This window comes from Barbus barbus (genome assembly GCF_936440315.1).
Source record: "Barbus barbus genome assembly, chromosome: 32".
In the NCBI taxonomy this organism is placed as follows: domain Eukaryota; kingdom Metazoa; phylum Chordata; class Actinopteri; order Cypriniformes; family Cyprinidae; genus Barbus; species Barbus barbus.
This window is the reverse complement of record NC_136760.1, coordinates 13,540,334-13,563,055: the sequence shown is the minus strand read 5'-3', so window position 1 is coordinate 13,563,055 and position 22,722 is coordinate 13,540,334. Positions and strand designations below refer to the sequence as shown.

The window sequence follows — 22,722 nt, the reverse complement described above, 5'->3', positions numbered from 1 at the left end:
TAAAATCATGGCAATAACAGATTTTAAAGTTCCTTCGATGTGGTTGTATAGACTTTGGATCCTGAAATAATTTTGGCCGGCATCAGTGTTAATATACGGCATTACAAAAAGGGCTGGAACTAAAACTCGGAAGCTACATGAGATTTTTCTAAAAAGAAAATATGGAAAATCTTCTTAAGCATCTTGGGAAAAATAAACATAGCAAAAGAAGGCAACTGAAAGACTGTCAAAGGGGAGGTGTGTTATTTCTGCATCAGTAGTGGTATCAAACGCAATTGCTAAAACAGGTTGGTTGGAAAACTACTTAAAGCTCCCCAATGCTCAGGAAGTTCAAACGGATTGCTACATATATGATTTTGTATCTATTTCTACAAATTTTTCAAACTGAACCAATAGCCTGGACCAAAAAACTATGTAGACTGTGTTGGCTATGCAGAGACATGGAAGAAATTCAACAAACATTTTTTCTTCCCCATCTCTTACTGTGAAAAACAATCACGCCATTGTTTGAGCTGATGTCAAAACACACTGGAGAGCTATTAGCACACATAATATCACTCTCTCGCGCCTCCGTTCACTCCCAGTTCATCATCTGTGACAACTGCTTCACATACTCCCAAAGCCAAATTTCTCATTTCATATTCAGGAAAATCAACAATCTACTGCGAGAGCCTGATAGATTTTCAAACATCTGGAATTTAAGATGTGGTTTAGTGAAAATAACTGCATAATGTATGAAATGGCAATTCGTATTGACATGGCAAGGACAAAACATTCACGTCTTTCCTCAAAATAGTGACATATTAACTTGGACACTGGTGTCGGGTAGTTAACAAAAGGCACACATTGTCATTTGGAACAATGGCGGCATTGAAGGGGTGTTCGTCCAGCCGGAGGCCACAGCTGCTAATATATGGAAATCAGACCACATTCTTAAACATGAAGTATTTACTCCACAACACTGTGTTTAGTGTTAGCCGTCTTTCTGCGTACATGTGCGGCAAATTTAAATGAGTAGGATGTGTCGTGCCTAAAAGAAGTTCTACATTATGAACTTCCAATGATCACATCTAGGGTTAAACTTTGATTTCAACATCTTATTACAGATAAACCAGTCATTCTGATAGCAAGGCCCCTTCGTATCAGTTAATACCACATTGTATTCATCACTGCAAATAAATTCCATTAGATAACATCATAATAAAAAACATACAGGGAGATAAACATATTTACCTCGAGATATATCCAGGTCATATTTCAACCCAAAATCAAAGGGACCAAAACAAACCATATTTTTGCCTAAAGTAAATTAATTCTACCAGTACCAGTAAGACGTCTTGCATAATGACATTTATTTTAATTAAGAACTCCTCCATTCATGCACGATGAAAATGATACTGTATATATATATATATATATATATATATATATATATATATATATATATATATATATATACACAAACACTTCCGTTCAAAAGTTTGAAATAATCAAGATTTAATTAGGCTTAATTTATTTGATCAAAAATACAGTAAAACTGTAATACTGTGAAATATTATTACAGTTTAAAAGAACTGTGTTCTGTTTTAATTAGTGCTGTCAAACAATTAATCGCGATTAATCTCATCCAAAATAAAAGTTTTTGTTTACATAATATATGTATGTGTGCTGTGTACAGTTATTTTGCATATATAAATACACACACATGATTGATATATTTCAGAATAATATGTTATGTTTATATATTAAATATATTTATAATATAAATTATATGAACATAAAATGTAAATATTTTCAAAATATATACTGTATGTGTATGTATTCATATATGCATAATAAATATACACAGAACACACATATATTATGCAAACAAAAACTTTTATTTTGTATGTGATTAATCGCGATTAATCGTTTAAGAGCACTAATTTACAAACGTAATTTATTCCTGTGATGGCGACGTTGAATTTTCAGCAGCCATTTCTCCAGTCTTCAGAGTCCATGACATGATCCTTCAGAAATCATTCTAATATGCTGATTTGCTGCTCAAGAAACATTTTTTATAATTAAATAATCATATAAAATAATATTTTTGTGGAAGCCATGATGCATTTTTTCACAATTATTTGATGAATAGAAAGTTCAAAAGAGCAACATTTATTTAAAACAGTCTAAATAGTCTTTACAGTTACTTTTTTATAAATTAATAAAATGCAACTTTGCTGAATGAAAGTATCAATCCAAACTTTTGAACAGCAGTTCATATGTACACTAATGAGATACTGGGGAGGAAATGCAATTAATTATAGAAATAATCTTAAGCAAACATCTTAACATAGGCATGAGAATTTTCTTTACGCACAATATTTAAAATCAGGGTGCAATATGACCTGGACACCTGTTGCTCTACATATACATCTGTACAACTGTTACCCAGCCCATAATGAAGATACTCAATGCTCAAACACAAGGAATTTAAAAAAATACCCAAACAAATCAGAAAACCTGGATATGTCACAGATAAGAAATGTTGATGAATCTTCAGAGCCAGTTGCATCGCTGAACACACAATGCCCATTTCGTATGGCAATAATGTCAGTCTTTCATTCGCTGGCACTGTAGCTGCTCACCCAGGGCCTTTACACACAGAACAGAGTGGCTTTGATTGTGTCCAGCTCCCGTCCGGCTCTCACGCAGCGCTCTGGAAAGCAGTGTGTACGGTCCTGGTTTGGAATTGAATTGAATCTCCAGAAAAGTTCATGTTTTTATGAGATGACCAAAAGCAAAAAAATCCCTAAAAAAGTCCTTAGTGTTGTGTACATTATCCAGTGTTAACATCATTCAAGCAGTCTTAAAAAAAACAACATACCATGTTTTTGTCAGATGGCTGACTTTTTGGCAAAGACTGGAAATGCATCCATCTTCAAGTTCCAAATCCAGTACAGAATGCTACATAATTATAATGATCTAGTTAGAAAGCTATGAGAAACCATTCCGACTGAGAATGTCCTTCACAAAATACGTTTTTTACTCATTCACTCATGCACACAACCTCACCACTCACGCTTGCACTCAAACTGTACCGAATGCTTCCTCTCAAGTATACTCCATCTGACCGCTCCATGTCTCTGCTAAGCCCAGGTACTCTGGGTTTTCTGCTGTGGGGGTCATGTAACCATTGGGCTGCCTGTGAGTCGTACCTCCGTTTATGGATGCTCTGGCGACTGCCTGAGCTTTAGCTGTGATATCATGATAGTAGGGGTTGTCAAAGGCAGGTGAAATGGGGGAGATGTTGCGCATTGGCACCAGGTACTCTGGGTTCTCCACACTGTTCCCTGTATAAAGACCGTTAATGAATCTCGTCTCGCTCGCTTTGCGTGGAAGGGTGCTGGGACGCTCACATGGGACGTCCTGGTTCACATACTCTGCAATCAAAGAGAATATTTAAAAACACTGCATTGAAATCTTGGCATTAAAAGTGTTGCAGTGAGTGTGAAATGGCAGCTTTTACTTCTCTAATGTAATGTGCTTATTCGGGAAAAGATATTCATCAACAACAATGTGGGTGAGTTAAGTTAAGTTGAGTTAAGTGTTTGCATTGTTGAAATGCACAGTATATTGGTACAGTATCAGTAAATGGCCGATAATAGACATTTAGTGTATTATTTTTAATTTAGACGATCAGTGTTGGGAAGGTTCCTTCGGAAATGTAATAGGTTACAGATTGAAAATGTAATAAGTAGTGTAAATATTCCAATTACTTTATTAAAGTAATGTAACTGATTACATTTGATTATTTTTAATCATATACATAAACCCAAACAGGAAATAAAACAGTTATCGAATAAGTATATGTTATTCTGTGTCCTGAACTCCTGAAACATTGGTGTCTCATATTTTAAAAAAGTCAATGCAATTTGGGAAAGAAATAAATGAAATCTGTGTGTGTGTGTGTGTATATGTACCTGGTATTTATCACGTTATGGGGACCAAATGTCCCCACAAGTATAGTAAAACAAGTAAATTTTGACATTGAGGGGACATTTTTTAGGTTCCCATGAGGAAACAAGCTTATAAATCATACAGAATAAAGTTTTTTGAAAATCTAAAAATGCAGAAAGTTTTCTGTGAGGGGTAGGTTTAGGTGTAGGGTTGGTGTAGCTCGATAGAAAATACAGTTTGTACAGTATAAAAACCATTACGCTTACGGAATGTCCCCATAAAACAAGGAAAACACAACCCCCCTTGTAATCGTTAACATTTTCATAAGTAACTAATGTAATTACACATTTTTTCTCAGTAACTGTAACAGATTACAGTTACATTTATTTTGTAATTAAATTACGTAATTCTGTTACATGCAACTAGTTAATCGCCAACACTGTAGATGATATAAAATAATATAATATAATAAGTATTATTAAGTATTATGTATTATTAGTAAGTATTATTAATAATAAATACATATATTATTAATTTATAATTAATCAAAATAAATATAATAATAATATATAGCATTTTAACATCTGCCATTTATTGGTTATTGGCCAATTTGAGAGGAATGTTTATGAATTTTCATATGCAAAAATATTTGTCGTTATGTTGTTATAATATTTAATCAAAACTTGATTTCCCTTGAAATTCAGTATTCAGTACCTCTTATTTTGCAAAATATTATTTTAATCAAAAATATGTCACTATGGAAGTAAAATGAGTTGCCTACTGCAAATTATATATTTCACTCACCAGGTTGTGTGTGTGCTCCACGTGGCAGTGTGTTTGAAAGGAAACTGATAGGACCATCAGTCTCCAGCTCTCCATCTATGCCGTTGGGGAAGGTGGGGTCTTTAGAATAGCGACAAGGACTGGATGGAGGGCCATTGTCCTCCACATAACCGTCCAAGAACACTGAGTCTGATTGGCCTCCAGCTGAACGGTGCGATATGCTCCGTACCAGAGATGGGTATTGTGTACCAGGCCACATGCCATTGGCTGTTGCCCTCATAGGAAGAGTTGGGTACTGACTTTGCCCCAGCATGCTGACGGAAGAGTACAATTCCCTCCCGCTTGGCATTCCATCCACCTCTAAGCCTTGATCTGTACTCTGGAGAAGAAAAACAAAAAACAGTTACATGATTGTTAGTAGTTCAGGGACTGCACCTGTTAAAAAAACAGCATATGCTGGTTAGGTATGTTTTGAAGCATGGCTGCTGGTTTGAGCTGGTTTAAGCTGGGTTAAGGTTAGGTTAGCTGGTCATGTGCAGGTCCTAAGCAACTAGCTCCTGCTCAGGACTAGCACATGACCAGCTTAAACCAGCTCATGACCAGCTAAGCACCAGCTTAAACCAGCTCAAACCAGCAGCCATGCTTCAAAACATACCTACCCAACATATACTGTTTTTTTCAACAGGGGCATGACATGAAACAGAAATTCTACAGAGAAATACACAAATACTAATATTTCTAACTACACAAGCCCACTGCATTCTGAAACGCGTCTCAATTCAAACACAAAATATATGCTGCTGAATATATTTAGCTTGCCAAAAACACTAATAAACAACAATTATAGAAACTCTTCTAATGTCAGTTTTCTTTTTCAGGTCAACTGATTACCCTGTCTATTTCAAGCACTCTGTGTCTTTAGTTGGGGTTTGGTCTCGTCGCTACCTGTGGTTGTGTGTATACCCTGTTTGCTGTAGTCATTAAATGTGTTCTGAGATTTATTCTCTTCTGGTCGTGCTCTTTCTCCCCAGACATGCCGTGACAGAAGACCAAACCCAAAAGAACGATGAAGGACAGGAAACGTTATGGCACCCTCACAGCCATCAACATGCCACCATCCAACCTAGATCCGTGAGGGACCGTCGCGTTCATCTTTCAGAGTGGCTGGCGTTTGGAGGACTATGTAGAGGAGTTTTTGGACGCCTGCCATCTTGCCCACTGCGATGAGGTCTGCTTGATGGAGGGATTTTGTTACGGACTGGATGACGACATTCGCTTCGTCATGCCCCACGGAGACCTATGCTGGACTATAAAGAGTTACATCAACTTCGCACTGTGGAGGATCCGCATTCACAGTCGACGAAGCGGATATCGAGGATTACATTAGCGTCCAGCCCCAACGTGCAGACTTCTCGCAGACGAGCAGAACAGGTGTGCGAGCCGGATACATCGATCGTGCCAGTGGGAATCTTAGTGGAGTACGAGGGCATGGATGATAGCCCCGCCCACATTCCCACCGCTGAGGGTGAGTTCTCGCTGGCCTCTGGAAATTTGCTGGAATTATTTGATCCCCTCTTTCCTAAACCCTCTCTTCCTTCTAGTCCTGTCTGTCTGTCTTCACTGACTTTATCCAGCCCTTGCCTTCTGTCTTCTCTGTTTCCCTCCAGCCCAAAATCTCCTGCCTCTCCGCTGGTTCCATCCAGCCCTAAATCTTCTCTGTCTCCGCTGGTTACATCCAGCCCTAAACCTTCGGTGTCTCTGCTGGTTCCAAGCAGCCCTAAACCTTCTGTGTCTCTGCTGGTTCCGTCCAGCCCTAAATCTTCGGTGTCTTCTATGTGTCCTGCCCTGAACCACTTAAGTCCCTCAAACGCCATCACCTATGTGGGTTCGCATCAGGTCTTCCAGTCACAAGCTCTGCTGAGGCGTGAGGATCCTGTCTCTGCCTCTAGCCACTGGATCCTCGGCCCTGCGACCCATTGACTCCGCCTTGGCTCCTAGCTCCCTCGTCTCCACCATGGCCCATCATTCCACCGTCCCTACGGCTCCACCTTGGTCATTAGTCGACCATCTCAGGATTAACCTTCTCTGACTTCACCTCATCCCTCCGGCTCTGTCAAGCTCCTCCTTTCCTCTGGCTTCACCTTCGTCCTCAATCACTCCAGCTCCACCATGTTATTCCGGAACCACGTCTTCGCCTTGGCCCTCCGGATCCTTTGTGTCGCCTAGGCTCTGTGTCTGCTCAGCTTCGTCTGTGTCTCCAATGCCAGTGTCATCGAAGGAGCTCGAGTCCCTGGTTCCACCTCCCAGGCCTCCACTATGGCTCCTCCCTCCAGCGACTCCGCTGTGGGCCCTCATCCTGGCTGGGCTCTGGTTGTCTTCTACTCATCTCATCCTCCTCAAGCTCTTCATCCTCCCTCTGCGACGCCCAGCTGTTCCCTGGCTCCTTCCTCCTTCGGTTCCTTCCTGGTCCCATTTGTTCCATTCTATGTCCCTTCGCCAATCCTGTCTTCTGTCTGCCCTACTTTTCTGCCATCCCTTCACCCACTCCTGCCTCCTTTTTGGACTCTCTATTGATGCGAGGTTGCGCCTTTCTGGAGGGGGGTGATCTGTCACAGTTTAGTTCTTTTTTAATGTTGATTTTTTTTGTCCTGTGACCTAGTTTTCCTTGTGTTCCTGTCAATTAGTTAATTTGCACACCTGTCTTGCCTTTGAGTTGATTACCCTGTCTATTTCAAGCCCTCTGTGTCTTTAGTTGTGTGTATACCCTGTTCTCTGTTGTCATTACACGTGTTTTGAGATTTATTCTCTTCTGGTCGTGCCCTTTCTCACCACACACGCCGTTGACATATGGTAAGTTTTACTTAGTTTATTTCTAGTTACCTGAATAAAATTTCTTGTTTAAGCACTCAGATATTTAAAGGAAACTTTAAACATTACACCACAGTAATATATAAATTAATCTTAAATGTATTGAATCTACTTTAAACACTCTTTACTAATGTTAAGATTCCTGGGAAAGATATGCAGAGTTGCAGCTGCTACACATAGCTATGGAAACAACATAAGCTTTGGCAACTTTTCCCTCATTTCAGTCTTGTCATGAGTTCTTCTTCTCAAACCTGTCACCTTTCAGCAAATTTTCAGCAACATTGAAAGGCCATTGACCATTTTCTTTTTTTTGAGCGGGGGCTGTTTGGGGGTTATAGGTATTTATATCTAAATGTACTGCAACAGACTGTCTAAGTTCCAATTGCACTTTCTTTTAATCTTACCTCTGTATCACATCTAATAAAATAGTGTTTATAAGTGCAGCACTGATTGGTGTACAGATGTAGCCATGGTTAACACTGTATTTCTGCTATTCCATAAGCGCCACCTACTGTCAGAGTGAATTGGCATTTTCATTCAGCCTGTCTGCCTTATTATATATAACATACATAATAATTTATTAGGCTGAAATGTGTGGTTTATCATTTTAATAATACATTTTATATTTGTCAAGACTTCTATTATTTGAATGGTAAAGTTGTTTAAAGGGGTGGTTGATTCTGATTTCACTTTTTTAAAGGGGGGGTACAATGCTGTTTCATGCATTCAGAGTTGTTTACACTGTTAAAGAGTTGTATTCTCATGCTAAGCATGGCCAATGTTTTTTTCAATCATGGCTTGTCCTGATGTAATGAAGGGTGGAACTCCTTATATGGGCATTTCTCCCGGAAGAGCACACCCGCGCACACATCGACCAGAGCGCACACATCAACGAGCTTCATCCGGCAGCGCGGCATGGGACTCGCTTGGGAAGAATGTCTCTAAAGAAGTGTGTTTTTGGCTGTAAGGGAACCTTGTTCAGTTTCCCAAAAGAACCCAGCGTTACGAGAACAGTGGATGCAGTTTGTTTTTTGGGGCAGCAATTCGCTAGTAGGAGTTTCGTTAGTGTGTTTGTTGGTGAACGTTTTATAAACAAGGCCCAGTGGAATTGCACATTGTTTGATACTGAAAGATGGAGAGGTCCCAGCTATAAAAGATCCCGGTCATGATTTGTAACCACAGACGGTAAGTGAAACGCATCAAATGTCTGTGTTTCGTTGGCAATCAGCGCTCAAATGCTCATCACTCTTTAGCTCCGCCCATGGCGCGCCTCCAGGAGCTCGGCTGTTTTTGGACAGAATCGTAAAGCTGTATCTTTCTTTTAGAAATATGATAAAACTAAAGACTTTTTGGAGATATGAAGGATGCAGTACTACTCTATAGGTACTCAAGATTAACATGAGATTGGGTGAAACTGTGTGTGTTATGCCCCCTTTAACGTTAGTTAGTGTGTAATGTTGCTGTTTGAGCATAAACAATATCTGCAAAGTTACGACACAGAGTTCAATTCAAAGGAAGATATTGCCTTTTAAAATTATGGCAGTTTAATGCCTACAAAAATGGCTCGTAGGGACTACAACGAGGTATTTCCCGGGTTTGTGACGTCACAAACCCTGATAAACCCCGCCCCAGGGAACATGCAACGAAGGGGGCGAGGCCATGCTGCGCTGCTTTAGAGAAGAGGAAGAGCTGTTGCCATGATGTCAAAACTAGGGGTGCATGAAAAAATCTATTCATATATGAATCACAATTCTGTCTTCTAACGATTCAATTGGATTCACAAGTTTCAAAATCAGTGTTTTAAAGCAGTTGTTCTTGATCCTGTTCCTCACATCCCCTCCTCTGCACACGCTCTGCTCTGCATCTCTCTCTCACCTGATCATCAGCTCTAATAATCTGTGTTCCAATTATACACTTTGTGTATAGACAGACATACATTTTTCACATAGCTATGACGAGCGTTAAACATGGAAGCATATGCGGTTGCCATGCTGTATTAAAGCTTTAATCAGGAAAAAAAGCATATCCTGCTAACATAAGCTGTAGCATTTACAAATAACAGCATATCTAAAAGTATGAGACAACAAAAAAACATACCATTAAGAGCCGTACTTGCACAGGTTCTGCACGACCCTCTTCCCTAGTTTTTCTCTGCATCTCATTCGGGCTCAAATTGATAAGCAATACTGATGATGCCATTGTTTACAATACAACATGCTGTACAATACAGCATGCAGCTGAGGTGAGGGGCGTGATGTTTAGACGTGCACTGGTGGTTTAACGAATCACAACACACTGGGCCAGCTAACCAATCTGAGCCCATCACGTATTTCAGAGGGAGGAGCTTCATAAAACCAGGAAATAATCAGAGCGTTCAAAGGAGAAGGGACAGAGCGGTGTAGAATAAAGGTAAATTATCTGAAAAATAATGCTTTTTTTTTTTTAAAACGAAGCATTAACGCATGTTAGACTGCACCCCATAAACACAATCAAGCCTAGAAAAACACCAGTCAACCACCCCTTTAAACCACCCCTCTTATGGTCATTTTACAGTTTTGGATGTTACCATAGGTGTTGCTACCTAAAAAATATGCAGTTCTATTTGAATATTATAATTTCCTGAAAGAGTTTCAACTGCTGATTTTCCATTCCCAGCCCCTGGTCACTACAGAGAGCAGCATGAACATTCTTTAAACCTTCTCAGTTTGTACCACAGAAGAAAAATGAGTTACAATAAGAGGGCATACATAATTATGATCTATTATTATTCTATTAATCATCTCTGACCCGGTGAGAGTGGTGTCTGCTGGGTCCGTTGGCTCTCATTTCTCCTTGTGTGTTGGAGATGCCACCGGGCTGAGGCACCAGGTATTTTTCTGCATCCAGTAACTCTTTCACATCTCCCCCTTCTTCTGCCAGCAGTGTGCGGAAGAACTCACTATCAACAGGACTTGACAGACTCATTTGATCATCATTCTGAAAAAAAGCAGGAAAAAAATGAAAACCACCACAATCTATGTCTATGTCAAAACATCACTGCAAAAGACAGGATTATGAAATACAAATGATCAACAACAAACCACATTATTACTCGGTTTGCACTACCCTAGTGGAAAAAACGTACTAAAATGTATTTGAAATATATTTATTTTTTCTAAATGTACTAAAAAATACATTTACATATCTATGTGCTTAATAAAAATACCCTACAATTGTACTTTTGGTATACTGGTATACTTAAAGTCTGCTAAATTGGAACTACTAATTTTGTGCTTAATGCACTTTTAGTTGTACGGAAGTAGTGCTGAGGTCGAATTAAAGATATACTGAAGTACATTTGATTGTGCTCAAGTGGAACTATTGCAATTATACCTCAGGTACACTTTCATTTAAAATTTAAAGACTGGTATTATCATACAATCAGAGATCATACAGTCCTTATTAATAGTGATATTAAAACACATTTTAGGCATACTTTTAAGAAATGTGCATTGTGCGATAAAGAAATACTCCAAATAATGTTTAATTATAATTTTATATCATTGAGTCTTAAGTGATATGTCAATAAATGTTAATGGATCTGATGCATACTTAGTATGAAATAAATGTATTTTAAGTAAATTATGGCATATGTTATTTTTACTTAGATATGCAAGAGAATATCAGCACTTCAAACTATGTTTTTTTAAACCATTTTTGTACAACATACTTTATATATTCAATTAATATATATTATTTATAATTTCTTTTTTTTTTGAAGGAGATCATTGGGCAAGATGTGGAATATCCAGTTTTTCTCAAATATTATCAATAGAATATTTATTATTATATACAGATTATATATATTTGCTTTTCAATGTAGCTGTTAGTTGCAGCCCTTCATTATTCCGATTGTTCATAAAGGCAAAATATTAAAAATGCACGCACCAAAATGACTACATAACGTGGGGGATCACGTGCCATGATGGTGAAATCCTCCACCAGCTCCTTAAATCGTGGTCGACTGTCAGGATCGATCATCCAACCTGGCATAGGATCATACGATCAAAAGATTTCCCTACATATTCAATATATATTAAATCCTAAGAAAATCTTCTGTGCCATCTTGTCAATTAACACAAAAAATTATTTTGACTTGTCTCTCAAAACAAAAGTCACTATGCAGAAGTTATGATGTTGAGAGACTCTTTTTCAGAAATTTCCTGACAGTATTTACACTTTTCGAGGAAAGTGTAATCTAAAACATGTCAAGATTTTTTTGTGTGGTAATCGACAATTTGATAGAGAAGTAAAAGGAAAACTCTGAATCTTTGAATCAAATATACACACAAATGTCTATGCTAATCCTTATTATCATTAGAAATTAACACTAACAATTGACCATGATCATGTATACATCCTCGGTACAGATGAATGGCTGGGAGAGTCTATCTCCCCTCTCCAGTAGGTCTGGAATTTCCCGTGCTGGTATGAGGTCATATGGCTTCATGCCAAAGGTCATCAACTCCCACACAGTCACCCCTGAGATGGAAAGAGCCAAGCCTCAAAGGTTATTTTAAACCAGAGGGTTATCAATTACAGCAGAGAAACTGTAAACCCATGCGGATACAGACCGTAGCTCCATACGTCACTTTGGTGAGTAAACTTGCGGTGTAATATGGACTCAAGCGCCATCCATTTGATTGGCACCTATTCAACACATACACATAATCATATTCTCAATAAACACAGGTAGTGGATTTCCAGACACCGTTTCCAAATTCACTTTCAGCAGTTCAACCAAAGCAACATATAGACACACCTTTCCCCCATCAGCGTGGTACTCCTTCTCATCTATGTCCAGCAGTCTGGCAAGCCCAAAGTCTGTGATCTTTACATGGTTCGGGTTTTTGACCAGAACATTCCTAGCTGCAAGGTCTCTGTGAACCAGCCTGACATCTTCAAGGTAACTCATTCCCTAGGTACACAAAGAAACAGAAATGAGAACATGAGCACAAAATGGACATATAGCTGAGAAGAGTCTGCAAATGAATGCAAGTAACTGCAGTGTTTCCAATGAATTACCTAGATTATGGCATCTCAGTCTTTCATATTGACTCCTAAAATATTTTTACAAAAGATCTGTATGTTGTACTTTGTATCATTTCTTTGGCAAAGCATCTGTCAATCCATCTAAAACTGAAATCGTGATGTGGCTCAGTTTGTGTATTAAATTGCAAAAGTCTGCGAATCAAATAAGTACAGTCTGCCACCATCAGCGAAGGTGACATTCTTACCTTAGCAATCTGTACACACCAGTTGAGAAGGTACTGAGAGCCGATGCGGTCTTTGTTCTCTTTGACATAGTCCAATAAGCACCCGTACGGCATGAGCTGAGTAACCAGCTGAACTGTTGATGTCAGACAGATACCCAACAAACGGCAAACATATGGGCTCGCTACACCCGCCATCACATATGCCTCCTGTGGAGAGATGCACAACACTCTTTAAGTATTCTATAGTCTTTAATGCACAAAAAGTCACGGTAACAATTTATTTTACGGTTATACCTATTAGTTGCTTATTAGCATGCATATTACTAGAATATTAGCCATGTGTTAATGCTAATTAAGCACATATTAATGCCTTATTCTACATGACCTTATTCTACATCCCTAATCCTGCCCAATACCTAAACTTAACAACTACCTTACTAACTATTAATAAGCAGCAAATTAAGAATTTATTGAGGGAAAAGTCGTAGTTAAGAGTTAACAAGTGTTACCTATTCTAAAGTGTTACCAAAGTCACACATATTCTCATATGAAATAAACACTTAATAACATTAGGAAGAAGAGTCCTCTTAATCGTTGTAACACAGATGAAAAAAAATTGTTAAAAGGAAATTAATATTACAGTAAAATATGGGAATGTAAGGAACATTTACATCCAAGATTTCTTTGTTGGCTTTGGGCGAGGTGTTCTCACGCAAAACTTTGATGGCCACTGGGATCTTGACATTCTCTCCATCAGGAGCCCAGATACCCTGGTGAAATGAGAGAAACTCTGCATGAATGCGGTAAAACTACATTAAGAATGATAATGTAGAGCAAGGTTTCCCAGACAGGGGTGCACAAAGGGAGATGCTGGGGGTTTGTTAAGTTGATGAGAAGCTAATAATTAATTATAACAAATGTGATTATTATCAAATCAAAGGCAACAATTGAATTAAATAATGTACAGTCTGATGCACTACATATTTCAGAGTGAAGCACGGTAATGTTCATTACACACGAGACACACGAGAAGCTTACAATGTAGTGTTTTTTTAGTGTCTCAGAGTGGCTTGATTCCCAGCAAATAATAATACAATTATTATAATGACTATTAATAAATATTCACGTTTTATTTTAAAGTACTTTAAAGTAGTAATTTTAAACAGACATATACTTGTCTTCATTTTAATCATTAGAGTTATACTAATAATAGTAATTTAATAATAATATTACATTATAATAATACAAAATTATAATATTATTTTACTTTAATATATAATATATAATATTTTAAAATATTAGATAAAAATGATATCATATTATCCAATCAAATGCAATATTAATAATATAATTTGATTATGTTCCTAAAATACCAGAATGAAAGTAATATGGACTGCGACACTATCACAACTAAAAGATTTTTGACTCGACGTTAAAGTCCACTAACAAAGTCAAATTAAAACCCTTGCTAAAAAAAATTAATAATTTTATCTAGCTACTTGCATGTCATGTGACCATTATACAACGTTAAAGGACTATGAACATGTAAATGTGTTGTTAAAGCTGCAGTCCGTAACTTTTTTTGGTAAAAAATTTTCCAAAATCAATTTTTGAGCAAGTACATAACCAGCCAGTGTTCAAAACTGTCTCCTTACCAAAGCTTGATTCACAACGGTAAACTTATAATAATATTTTCTAATTTGAGTGGTACTGGTAAGTTTTCGCTGGAAATTCGAGCATGCAGCCGCATCATTACGTCATTAAATTAGATTAGATTAGATTCAACTTTATTGTCATTTATGCAGAGTACAAGTACAGAGCTAATGAAATGCAGTTAGCATCTAACCAGAAGTGCAAGAATATAGTGTTTTATATACATATAAGTGCAGAGTAAATGAAGATAAGATTTACAGAATGTACAGTGGAATTGCTATATACAGTATTGAGCAGAGTATATACAGAATATAAATAGGAATGCAATGTAGGGATTGTATGTACATTATGAACAGAGCAATGTAGGATTATATATACACATTATGAACAGCAGAAACGTGAGAACAGTGGTAATAAATAAATACAGCTGGATGAGTGTGCAAAATATTGATAGAACAATGTATTCTATGCAAAATAGCAGTAGTGCAATATTTTATAGAAATAGTTTACTGTGCTTTGTATAGTAACAACTTTATACAGTTTATAGTGTAATAACTTTAACAATGTGCAGTCTGTGCAAAATATGAGTAGTGCAAATGCATGTGTGTAAAGTACTGTGACCAGTGCAGTAATAAGCAGGTGCAGGTTAGATTGGTGGTGTGGCGTTCAGAAGTGTCACAGCTTCGGGGAAGAAGCTCTTCCTGAGCCTACTAGTGCGAGAGCGTAGGCACCTGTAACGCCTGCCGGATGGAAGGAGGGTGAAAAGTCCATGGTTAGGGTGAGAGGCATCCTTGATGATGTTTCTTGCCCTGCCCAGACAGCGCTTATGATAAATGTTCTCAATGGAAGTTAACTGGGTGCCGGTGATCCGTTGAGCAGTTTTCACCACCCGCTGGAGTGCTTTGCGGTCAGATGCGGAGCAATTGCTGTACCATACTGAGATGCAGTTCGTGAGTATGCTCTCAATGGTACAGCGGTAGAATTCCACAAGGATCCTGGGATTAAGGTGAACTTTCTTAAGGCTCCGCTGCTGTGCCTTTTTGACCAGAGTGGAGGTGTTATGGGGCCAGGTGAGGTCATCAGAGATGTGGATGCCAAGGAACTTGAAACTCGACACACGCTCCACTACAGCTCCGTTGATGTAGATGGGTGTGTGTGCATGACTCCTAGTCCGCCTGAAGTCCACAATGATCTCCTTTGTCTTCTGGGTGTTTAGTTGTAGATTATTGGTGGCACACCACACAGCCAGGTGCTGCACCTCATCCCTGTAGGCTGATTCATCGTCATCCTTGATCAGACCTACCACCGTGGTGTCATCTGCAAATTTAATTATGGTGTTGGAGCCATAAACAGGAACACAGTCATGGGTGAAGAGGGAGTACAGGAGAGGGCTCAGTACGCAGCCCTGTGGCACGCCGGTGTTCAGGGTGATGATGGAGGAGGAGAGGTTATCTAACTTAACGGACTGAGGTCTGTTAGTCAGAAAATCTAGAATCCAATTGCAGATGGGTGTGCTGATTCCAAGCTGGCTGAGCTTGGAGATCAGCTTGGAGGGGATTACTGTATTAAATGCAGAACTGAAGTCTATGAACAGCATTCTCACATGTGTGTTTTGACTGTCCAGGTGGGTGAGGGCAGAGTGAAGTGCTGTTGAGATGGCGTCCTCTGTTGGCCTATTGTAGCGATAGGCAAATTGGAATGGGTCTAGTGTAGCAGGGAGACAGGATTTTAAGTGGGATGCAACCAGTGGTCACACTTTATATTAGGTGGCCTTAACTACTATGTACTTACATAAAAAAATAAGTACAATGGACTTATTGTGGTCATATTGTATTGTACAACACTTTTGCTGCTATTGAGGTGGGATACGGGTAAGGCTAGGGACAGGTTTGGTGGTATGGGTAGATTTAAGGGTGGGTTAAGGTGTAAGGGATAGGTCAGTGTCATTATAAATGTAATTACAGAAATTAATTACAGATGTAACTACATATAGGTATTTTTTAAAATATAAGTACAATGTAAAAACATGTATTTACACAATAAGTGCATTGTATCAAATGATTAATTTAAATGTAAGTACATAGTAGTTAAGGCCACCTAATATAAAGTGGGACCCAACCAGTTTCTCAAAACACTTGGCAATGATGGGGGTGAGTGCAACAGGACGGAAGTCGTTAGGGACCGAGGCAGTGGAGTGTTTCGGTACTGGTACGATGGTGGAGGTTTTGAAGATAGTGGGGACAGTTGTTTGGGCCAGGGACAGATTGAAAATGTCCGTGAAGACCTCAGCTAGCTGCTCCGCACAGGCTTTAAGCACACAACCAGGTATTCCGTCAGGGCCAGCTGCCTTCCGTGCATTCACCTTACGCAGAGTGGAGTAGACATCTGATGTGGAGAGTGTGAGAGGCAGTTCACTGGGTTGATGCTCAGCTTTGAGTGAGATCTCCTTATTATTTTGATCAAAACGAGCATAAAAGTGATTGAGCTCGTCTGGGAGGGAGGCAGAGCTGGAGGGGGGCACAGAGTTAGGTGGTTTGTAATCTGTGATAGATTGTATGCCTTGCCACATACGCCGGGGGTCTGAAGAATTGAAGTGATCTTCAATCTTCTGTTTCTGTGTGAGTTTGGCCTGGCAGATACCCTTCCTCAGGTTGGCTCTGGCTGAGCTGTAAGCCTCCTGGTCTCCAGACCTGAAGGCTGCATCTCTTGCTTTGAGCAGGAGGCGAACCTCTCTGTTCATCCAGGGCTTCTGATTGGGGAAAATTTTTATTTTTTTGTGTGTGGTCACTCTGCTCACACAGCTGTTGATGTGCTCCATGACAGAGTTGGTATAAATGTCAATGTTAATCTGAGAGTTTGTGGTGGCCTGGGCAGCAAACTCACTCCAGTCTGTGTGCTGGAATTGATGTTGAAGAGTGGAGTCAGCAACTTCCAGCAAGATTTTAACAGTCCTTATTGTAGGTTTCACACATTTGATGACTGGGGTATACTTGGGGAGCAGGAACAAAGAGAGGTGATCAGACTGACCTAGGTGGGGGAGGGGTGTGACTTTGTAGGCATCACTCACATTAGTATAAACGTGGTCCAAAGTTTTATGTCCCCTTGTAGTGCAGGAGACATTTTGATGAAATTTAGGGAGAACAGATCTAAAAGTGCAGTGATTGAAGTCCCCAGCAACGATAAAGGCTCCATCCGGGTGCAGGGTTTGTAATTTGCTAATAGCAGCACAGAGTTCTTTCATAGCCACGTTAGCATTAGCGTCCGGAGGTACATAAACTACAGCAGCAACAATGCAAGTAAACTCACGTGGTAGATAGAATGGCCTGCACTTGATAATCAGGAACTCCAGCTCAGCAGAGCAGTAGGTATCAACAATGACAGAGTCTTTACACCATGATTTGTTTACATAAATGCACACTCCACCACCCTTGTTTTAGGTTGCTGCTACTCTGTTGGCCCTGAAGAGAGAGCGTCCATCCATATGCACCACGCTGTTTGGGACATCGTTGCAGAGCCATGTTTCAGTGAAGAACATAACATTACAGTCCATAAGCCATTTCTGTGTGAGGGTCCAGATCTTTAGTTCGTCCATCTTGTTCATCAGAGACCGTACATTGGCAAGGAAGATGCTGGGCAGAGCTGGTCGATGTGGGTTTAGCCTTAGCTTAGCACGCAGCCCTCCACGCTTTCCCCGTCTTTGTTTACGGTCTCGACGCCGACGCCGAGCACTTCCGGCCGGTACGAGTGATCCGCTTGTCCGCGGTGATCTCAGTAGCTCCGGCGGGAGTTCGCTGAAGTCGAAAGGATGATCTAAAACTATGTTGGAACACTGTTTGTTGATGTCCAAAAGTGACTGTTTAGTATAGCTGTAGTTCGCATAGCTGAATCGCGCGAACACGAGTGAAATAACCAGGTAAATTAACACTATTTTCCTAAATCTGGTAAGACGCTGAGCCTCGCGATGTGTTCTCGCCGCCATCTTGGTGTTTTTGTCTCATGTCTTGTAAACATAAAGAAGTTGTCCGAAAGTATTAATATTTTCCCCGTCTGCTGACTAAATAGGCACTAGTGTTGAGACTATGAGGTTTTGTGGTGCCATCAGCCAGTCAGCACTGTCACAAAGTCATTTTCCAGCAGCTCCAGAGGCATTAGTCAAATTGCATTCTTTGCTCAGGTGACTGGATAAAAAAAAATGTTTATGAGCTAAGATAGCAATATGCTGGTCACATATTCTCGGAGCTATGAGTGTCAGCTGAACAACTAATATTGAAATGTTGAGGAATGGTAACAGATAGCCGACCTTATAGACCGTGCCGAAGGCTCCAGAACCCAGCACTCTGAGTTTCTTCAGCTCTGTCTCCTTGAGAATACGCATCTGAGCCTGGTTTGGCACCGCTCCACTCGGGGTCAGGGGCTCCACCAGCTTCAGGAAAAAAATAAGATGCCTTAAGACTACAGTACTCAACATGTGAAGCAATCAAATCAAACAGGCTGCATAAACAGAAGAAATAACCAACCAATATTCACTACATTTAACAGGGCCAGGAAAACTGCAATGTTTGATAGACAGCTCCACATTTTACTATAATTGGTAGTTCGTAGTTCTCGCTTTTATCGAATCATAGGCATTTTGCGAAATGTAAAAGGTAAGCAGCATAATTCTGCTGCCTTTGATGATGCCTTATTTGTCCATTTCCATCCTTTTGCTGAAAAGGAAATTCCATAATGCACTGTTACAAGCTCAGTGAAAATATCCACCAAATATGATGAAAACTTCAAGTAAATATTTTGTACAGTGTAAATGACATAATTTAAAAACTGATTTAGTATGAAAATATATCTAAATTCTTATTATAATGCAATATTTTATGCGGTATTTGCATGTGCTACGTTTATGCTTATTAGAGTTAATAGCTTGCAACATGCTGATGACAAACTCAAAATCAGCTGTGTTTCTAAATATAGAATAGGTCCTTTGTTGTTTAAATGATGGCAGACAAATCCTAATGCATTGATCTAGTTGACAAAAGAAAGTTTGACAAGTTGAGAATGAGTGTTTTTTGCTGTTTAGTTTCAATAAATGCTCTTTTGTAATGAGTTTGTTACGAAAGTTACAGTAAGCTTTCTTATCCTTATAAAATCCTTATAAAATAAGGATCGAAAAGCAATCTACATGCAAATGAAACACACTGCAGAGTTCTGACCTCATGCTCCTGTAGAATTCTCCTCATGGTTTCTTTCCTTTTGTGGTGTTTCTGTCGTCGCAGGTAAAACACCAGCAGCGCCAGCAAAATGAGAAAAAGAAACACTCCACCAACTGTGATTGCGACTGTTGTTCCAGGCCTGCAGGGGTTTGCAACAAACAATTCGATTTAAGCAAGACTGTGCAATCTATAGCTAAAGATATGCTGCAGATATGATTAGTAACTAGATTTTTACATTTTCTAAATTTGAATGGTGTTTGCCTGTGCAAAACACATCACAACAAGTCTAAAATGTTTTAGGCGGTTGGATTTCTATATTGTTGCTAGGGTTGTGGGTGATAGTCAAGGCTAAAAATCCACCCCGAATGTCACGAAACCCTAAAATCATGTGTAAACCTATGATATTCAGGTCTGTAAATATTTCTCAGGTCCCTCCTTCAAAGTAAATACATTTTTTCTGCCTTGTTTTATTGTCCACCAGAAGAAAGTTAGAGTTACGCAGATTAATACTTGAGATTAGAGGTTTGTTCAAACCGTGAGCAGAATTAAATGTGATGTAGACACTACTAATGCATGTAATTATTACAAATACACATTTTTGATAAAGTCTTACCCAGTTTTCTTTTGGATGGGGCACCCTCTGTCATCCAGTGGACACCTGACAGTAAAGACAAAATAGAAAATTAATATCAAATCTTAAACTGTTGTACATGAGCTGATATAAAAAGGTGGGATCACAGTCCATGGGCTCAGCGAAGGGACTCACGAGACGGTGCAGTTGGTCTCACAGGGCAGACAGTGTCCCGTTGCATTGAAGTACTTCCACACAGTGTGCTGGTCCTCTTTCACCCCACTGGGACAGCGGTCGACACACACATCTCCATCTTGAAAGTGCAAACACTCCTTACAGTGTTCAGGACCCTGCAAAAGAAACACAATTTAAACCTTAATTAATATAAGATTGCTAAGATGTAAAAAACCTTCATGTCAAAATAAAACTAGTGCATACTAAAGAAAAATTAAATTCTAATTCAACTCAACCATATGTTGTTCTACCTATATGACTATTTTCCAATGCAAATACCAAACAATACACATAGTCAAACCAGAATTTATTCAGACACCTTCAACATTTCTCACATTTTCAGTTTATTCATAGTTTAGAAAATGGTAATAAAATATGACAAGAACTCAAGAGTTAAACTGTATCAGAACAAAATCATCTTGATAATGTCAGATACCTTTGATAGAGAGGTATGTAATGAATTAGGTTGAACAGCTGCCAGCTGTTAAATTTAAGAACACAATTAGACAATATCAATTTAGGTCAACCAATTACCAAGCAATAGTTAATTTTGTTCAGTCTGTGGTGTAAAGAGGTTGCATTAGCAATTAAAGAAAAAACACTTAAGGAAAACATGGTCAGGTCAAAGAGTCTGAATAATTTTTGGTCCCACATTTTTATGAATTTTACTGGTAGTCCACTGGATGAAGAATGTTTGGGTATAATATGTCACAGTTTACTTTATTTTCCTCACTTACATAAATTAACTTTAGTGTCCTGCACCCACTAGTAAAAAAAAAATATCAAACATTTTATCTGGTGTCTGAATGTGTGTGTGTGTGTGTGTGTGTGTGTGTGTCTATCTGTTTTTTTTTATCTTGTGGGGACATTTTTTGGGTCCCCATGCGGAAACAAGCTTATAAATCATAGAATGTTTTCTGAACATCTAAAAACACAGAAAGTTTTGTGTGAGGGGTAGGTTTAGAGGTGGGGTTAGGGTAATATATTTGTTTCTGCATTAACATCTTACTGGGCCTGTACAGGAGGCAGAGTCATTGACTGGTTTACACTCTGGATGGCAAGGGACACAGTTTAATCCATCCTCAAACTCCCGCACTGACCTGTGGCAAATGCATTTGAAGTACAGAAAAACCAGTAAAAGTTTAAAAACCACAACAGCATATAAATCTACATTCTATTGTATGACTTAGCAGTTATTGATACTGTATATACAAAGTCTGAAACTGAAACTAAAAGCTCTGTTCATAATATTCAACATTCTAATAATCTATATGATTCCTATATGTATTTTAGTAAGTAAACATAACAAAGCACAAAAAAACAAGAAAAGGAAAAATCTGCTTATTCATACAGTACTCACCCCTGCAGGACATTACACTGCTGCACGCACTCCGTCCCATGTTTGTAATTCACACATGACACACACTGACTGGGTCCCGGCCCCCAGCAGACTGCATCTGCACACAGGGGGTCACATACTCTCCCCTCTGAAACTACACAGAGAGAGAAGAATGCCCTGTGTTCGATTCCATAGTGAAGCATGTAATGCAAATACATGTAATATTCTCATTATGAGAAATTAAAAAGTTGGAACAAACACATTTTTTTAACACAAGTTGAAAAATAAATTCAGACAATGCATACCCTGGTAAAAAGTAACATATTTAAAATAAATTTATGCCATGCTAGGTATACAGTAGTTCAAATCTATTAACATATTTACTTACATTTTGCTCGAGACTTACTGATATAAAAATTATAATTAAACTTTATTTGGAGTACTACTTGTGCACAATGCACATTTTTAATATTAAGCCTAAAATGTGTTTTAATATCACTACTGATTAGGATTGTATGATCTTTGAATAATATTAGTCTTTAAATGCAAGATATTTAAAGTGTATTTACCAAAATTACAATTGCAGACTTTTTTTTATTAAGTACATAAATATTTAAATGTATTTGTAGTATACTTGATGAATGAGCATGAAATAAAAATATTTCAAATACATTTTAGTATATTTTGAATTGTTTTGATAAGTTTTGAACCAGTAAGAATTACTGAATTAAGAATTTTTAAACCAGTTGTAAACTAAATAATGTTTGAAATCAAGTATCAGACAATCAAGTTAGCATTTTTATTTTTAGCATCTTATTTGATATATCAGACTCTGAAGCCTTATATAGAATGATACAGAAAAAAACACCTTAATTT

The 22,722-nt window shown here is 38.6% G+C and overlaps 1 protein-coding gene across 1 annotated transcript in view; it reads right to left on the bottom strand.

Annotated features, from left to right (window-relative positions):
* Positions 1 to 2,133: 2,133 nt before the first annotated feature.
* LOC306852485 (receptor tyrosine-protein kinase erbB-2-like) overlaps positions 2,134 to 22,722 on the bottom strand; it is a 43,249-nt gene continuing 22,660 nt past the window's right edge. Inside the window, exons 13-27 of the mRNA XM_079389360.1 lie at positions 21,868 to 22,000; positions 21,517 to 21,607; positions 20,469 to 20,623; positions 20,316 to 20,360; positions 19,703 to 19,841; positions 18,799 to 18,921; positions 13,517 to 13,615; positions 12,867 to 13,052; positions 12,392 to 12,547; positions 12,204 to 12,279; positions 11,965 to 12,111; positions 11,518 to 11,615; positions 10,378 to 10,566; positions 4,744 to 5,101; positions 2,134 to 3,422 (exon numbers count right to left, since the gene is read on the bottom strand). Coding sequence (XP_079245486.1) covers positions 3,094 to 3,422; positions 4,744 to 5,101; positions 10,378 to 10,566; positions 11,518 to 11,615; positions 11,965 to 12,111; positions 12,204 to 12,279; positions 12,392 to 12,547; positions 12,867 to 13,052; positions 13,517 to 13,615; positions 18,799 to 18,921; positions 19,703 to 19,841; positions 20,316 to 20,360; positions 20,469 to 20,623; positions 21,517 to 21,607; positions 21,868 to 22,000 — 2,324 coding nt within the window. The 3' untranslated portion in view covers positions 2,134 to 3,093. The remainder of the gene's footprint in view (positions 3,423 to 4,743; positions 5,102 to 10,377; positions 10,567 to 11,517; positions 11,616 to 11,964; positions 12,112 to 12,203; positions 12,280 to 12,391; positions 12,548 to 12,866; positions 13,053 to 13,516; positions 13,616 to 18,798; positions 18,922 to 19,702; positions 19,842 to 20,315; positions 20,361 to 20,468; positions 20,624 to 21,516; positions 21,608 to 21,867; positions 22,001 to 22,722) is intronic.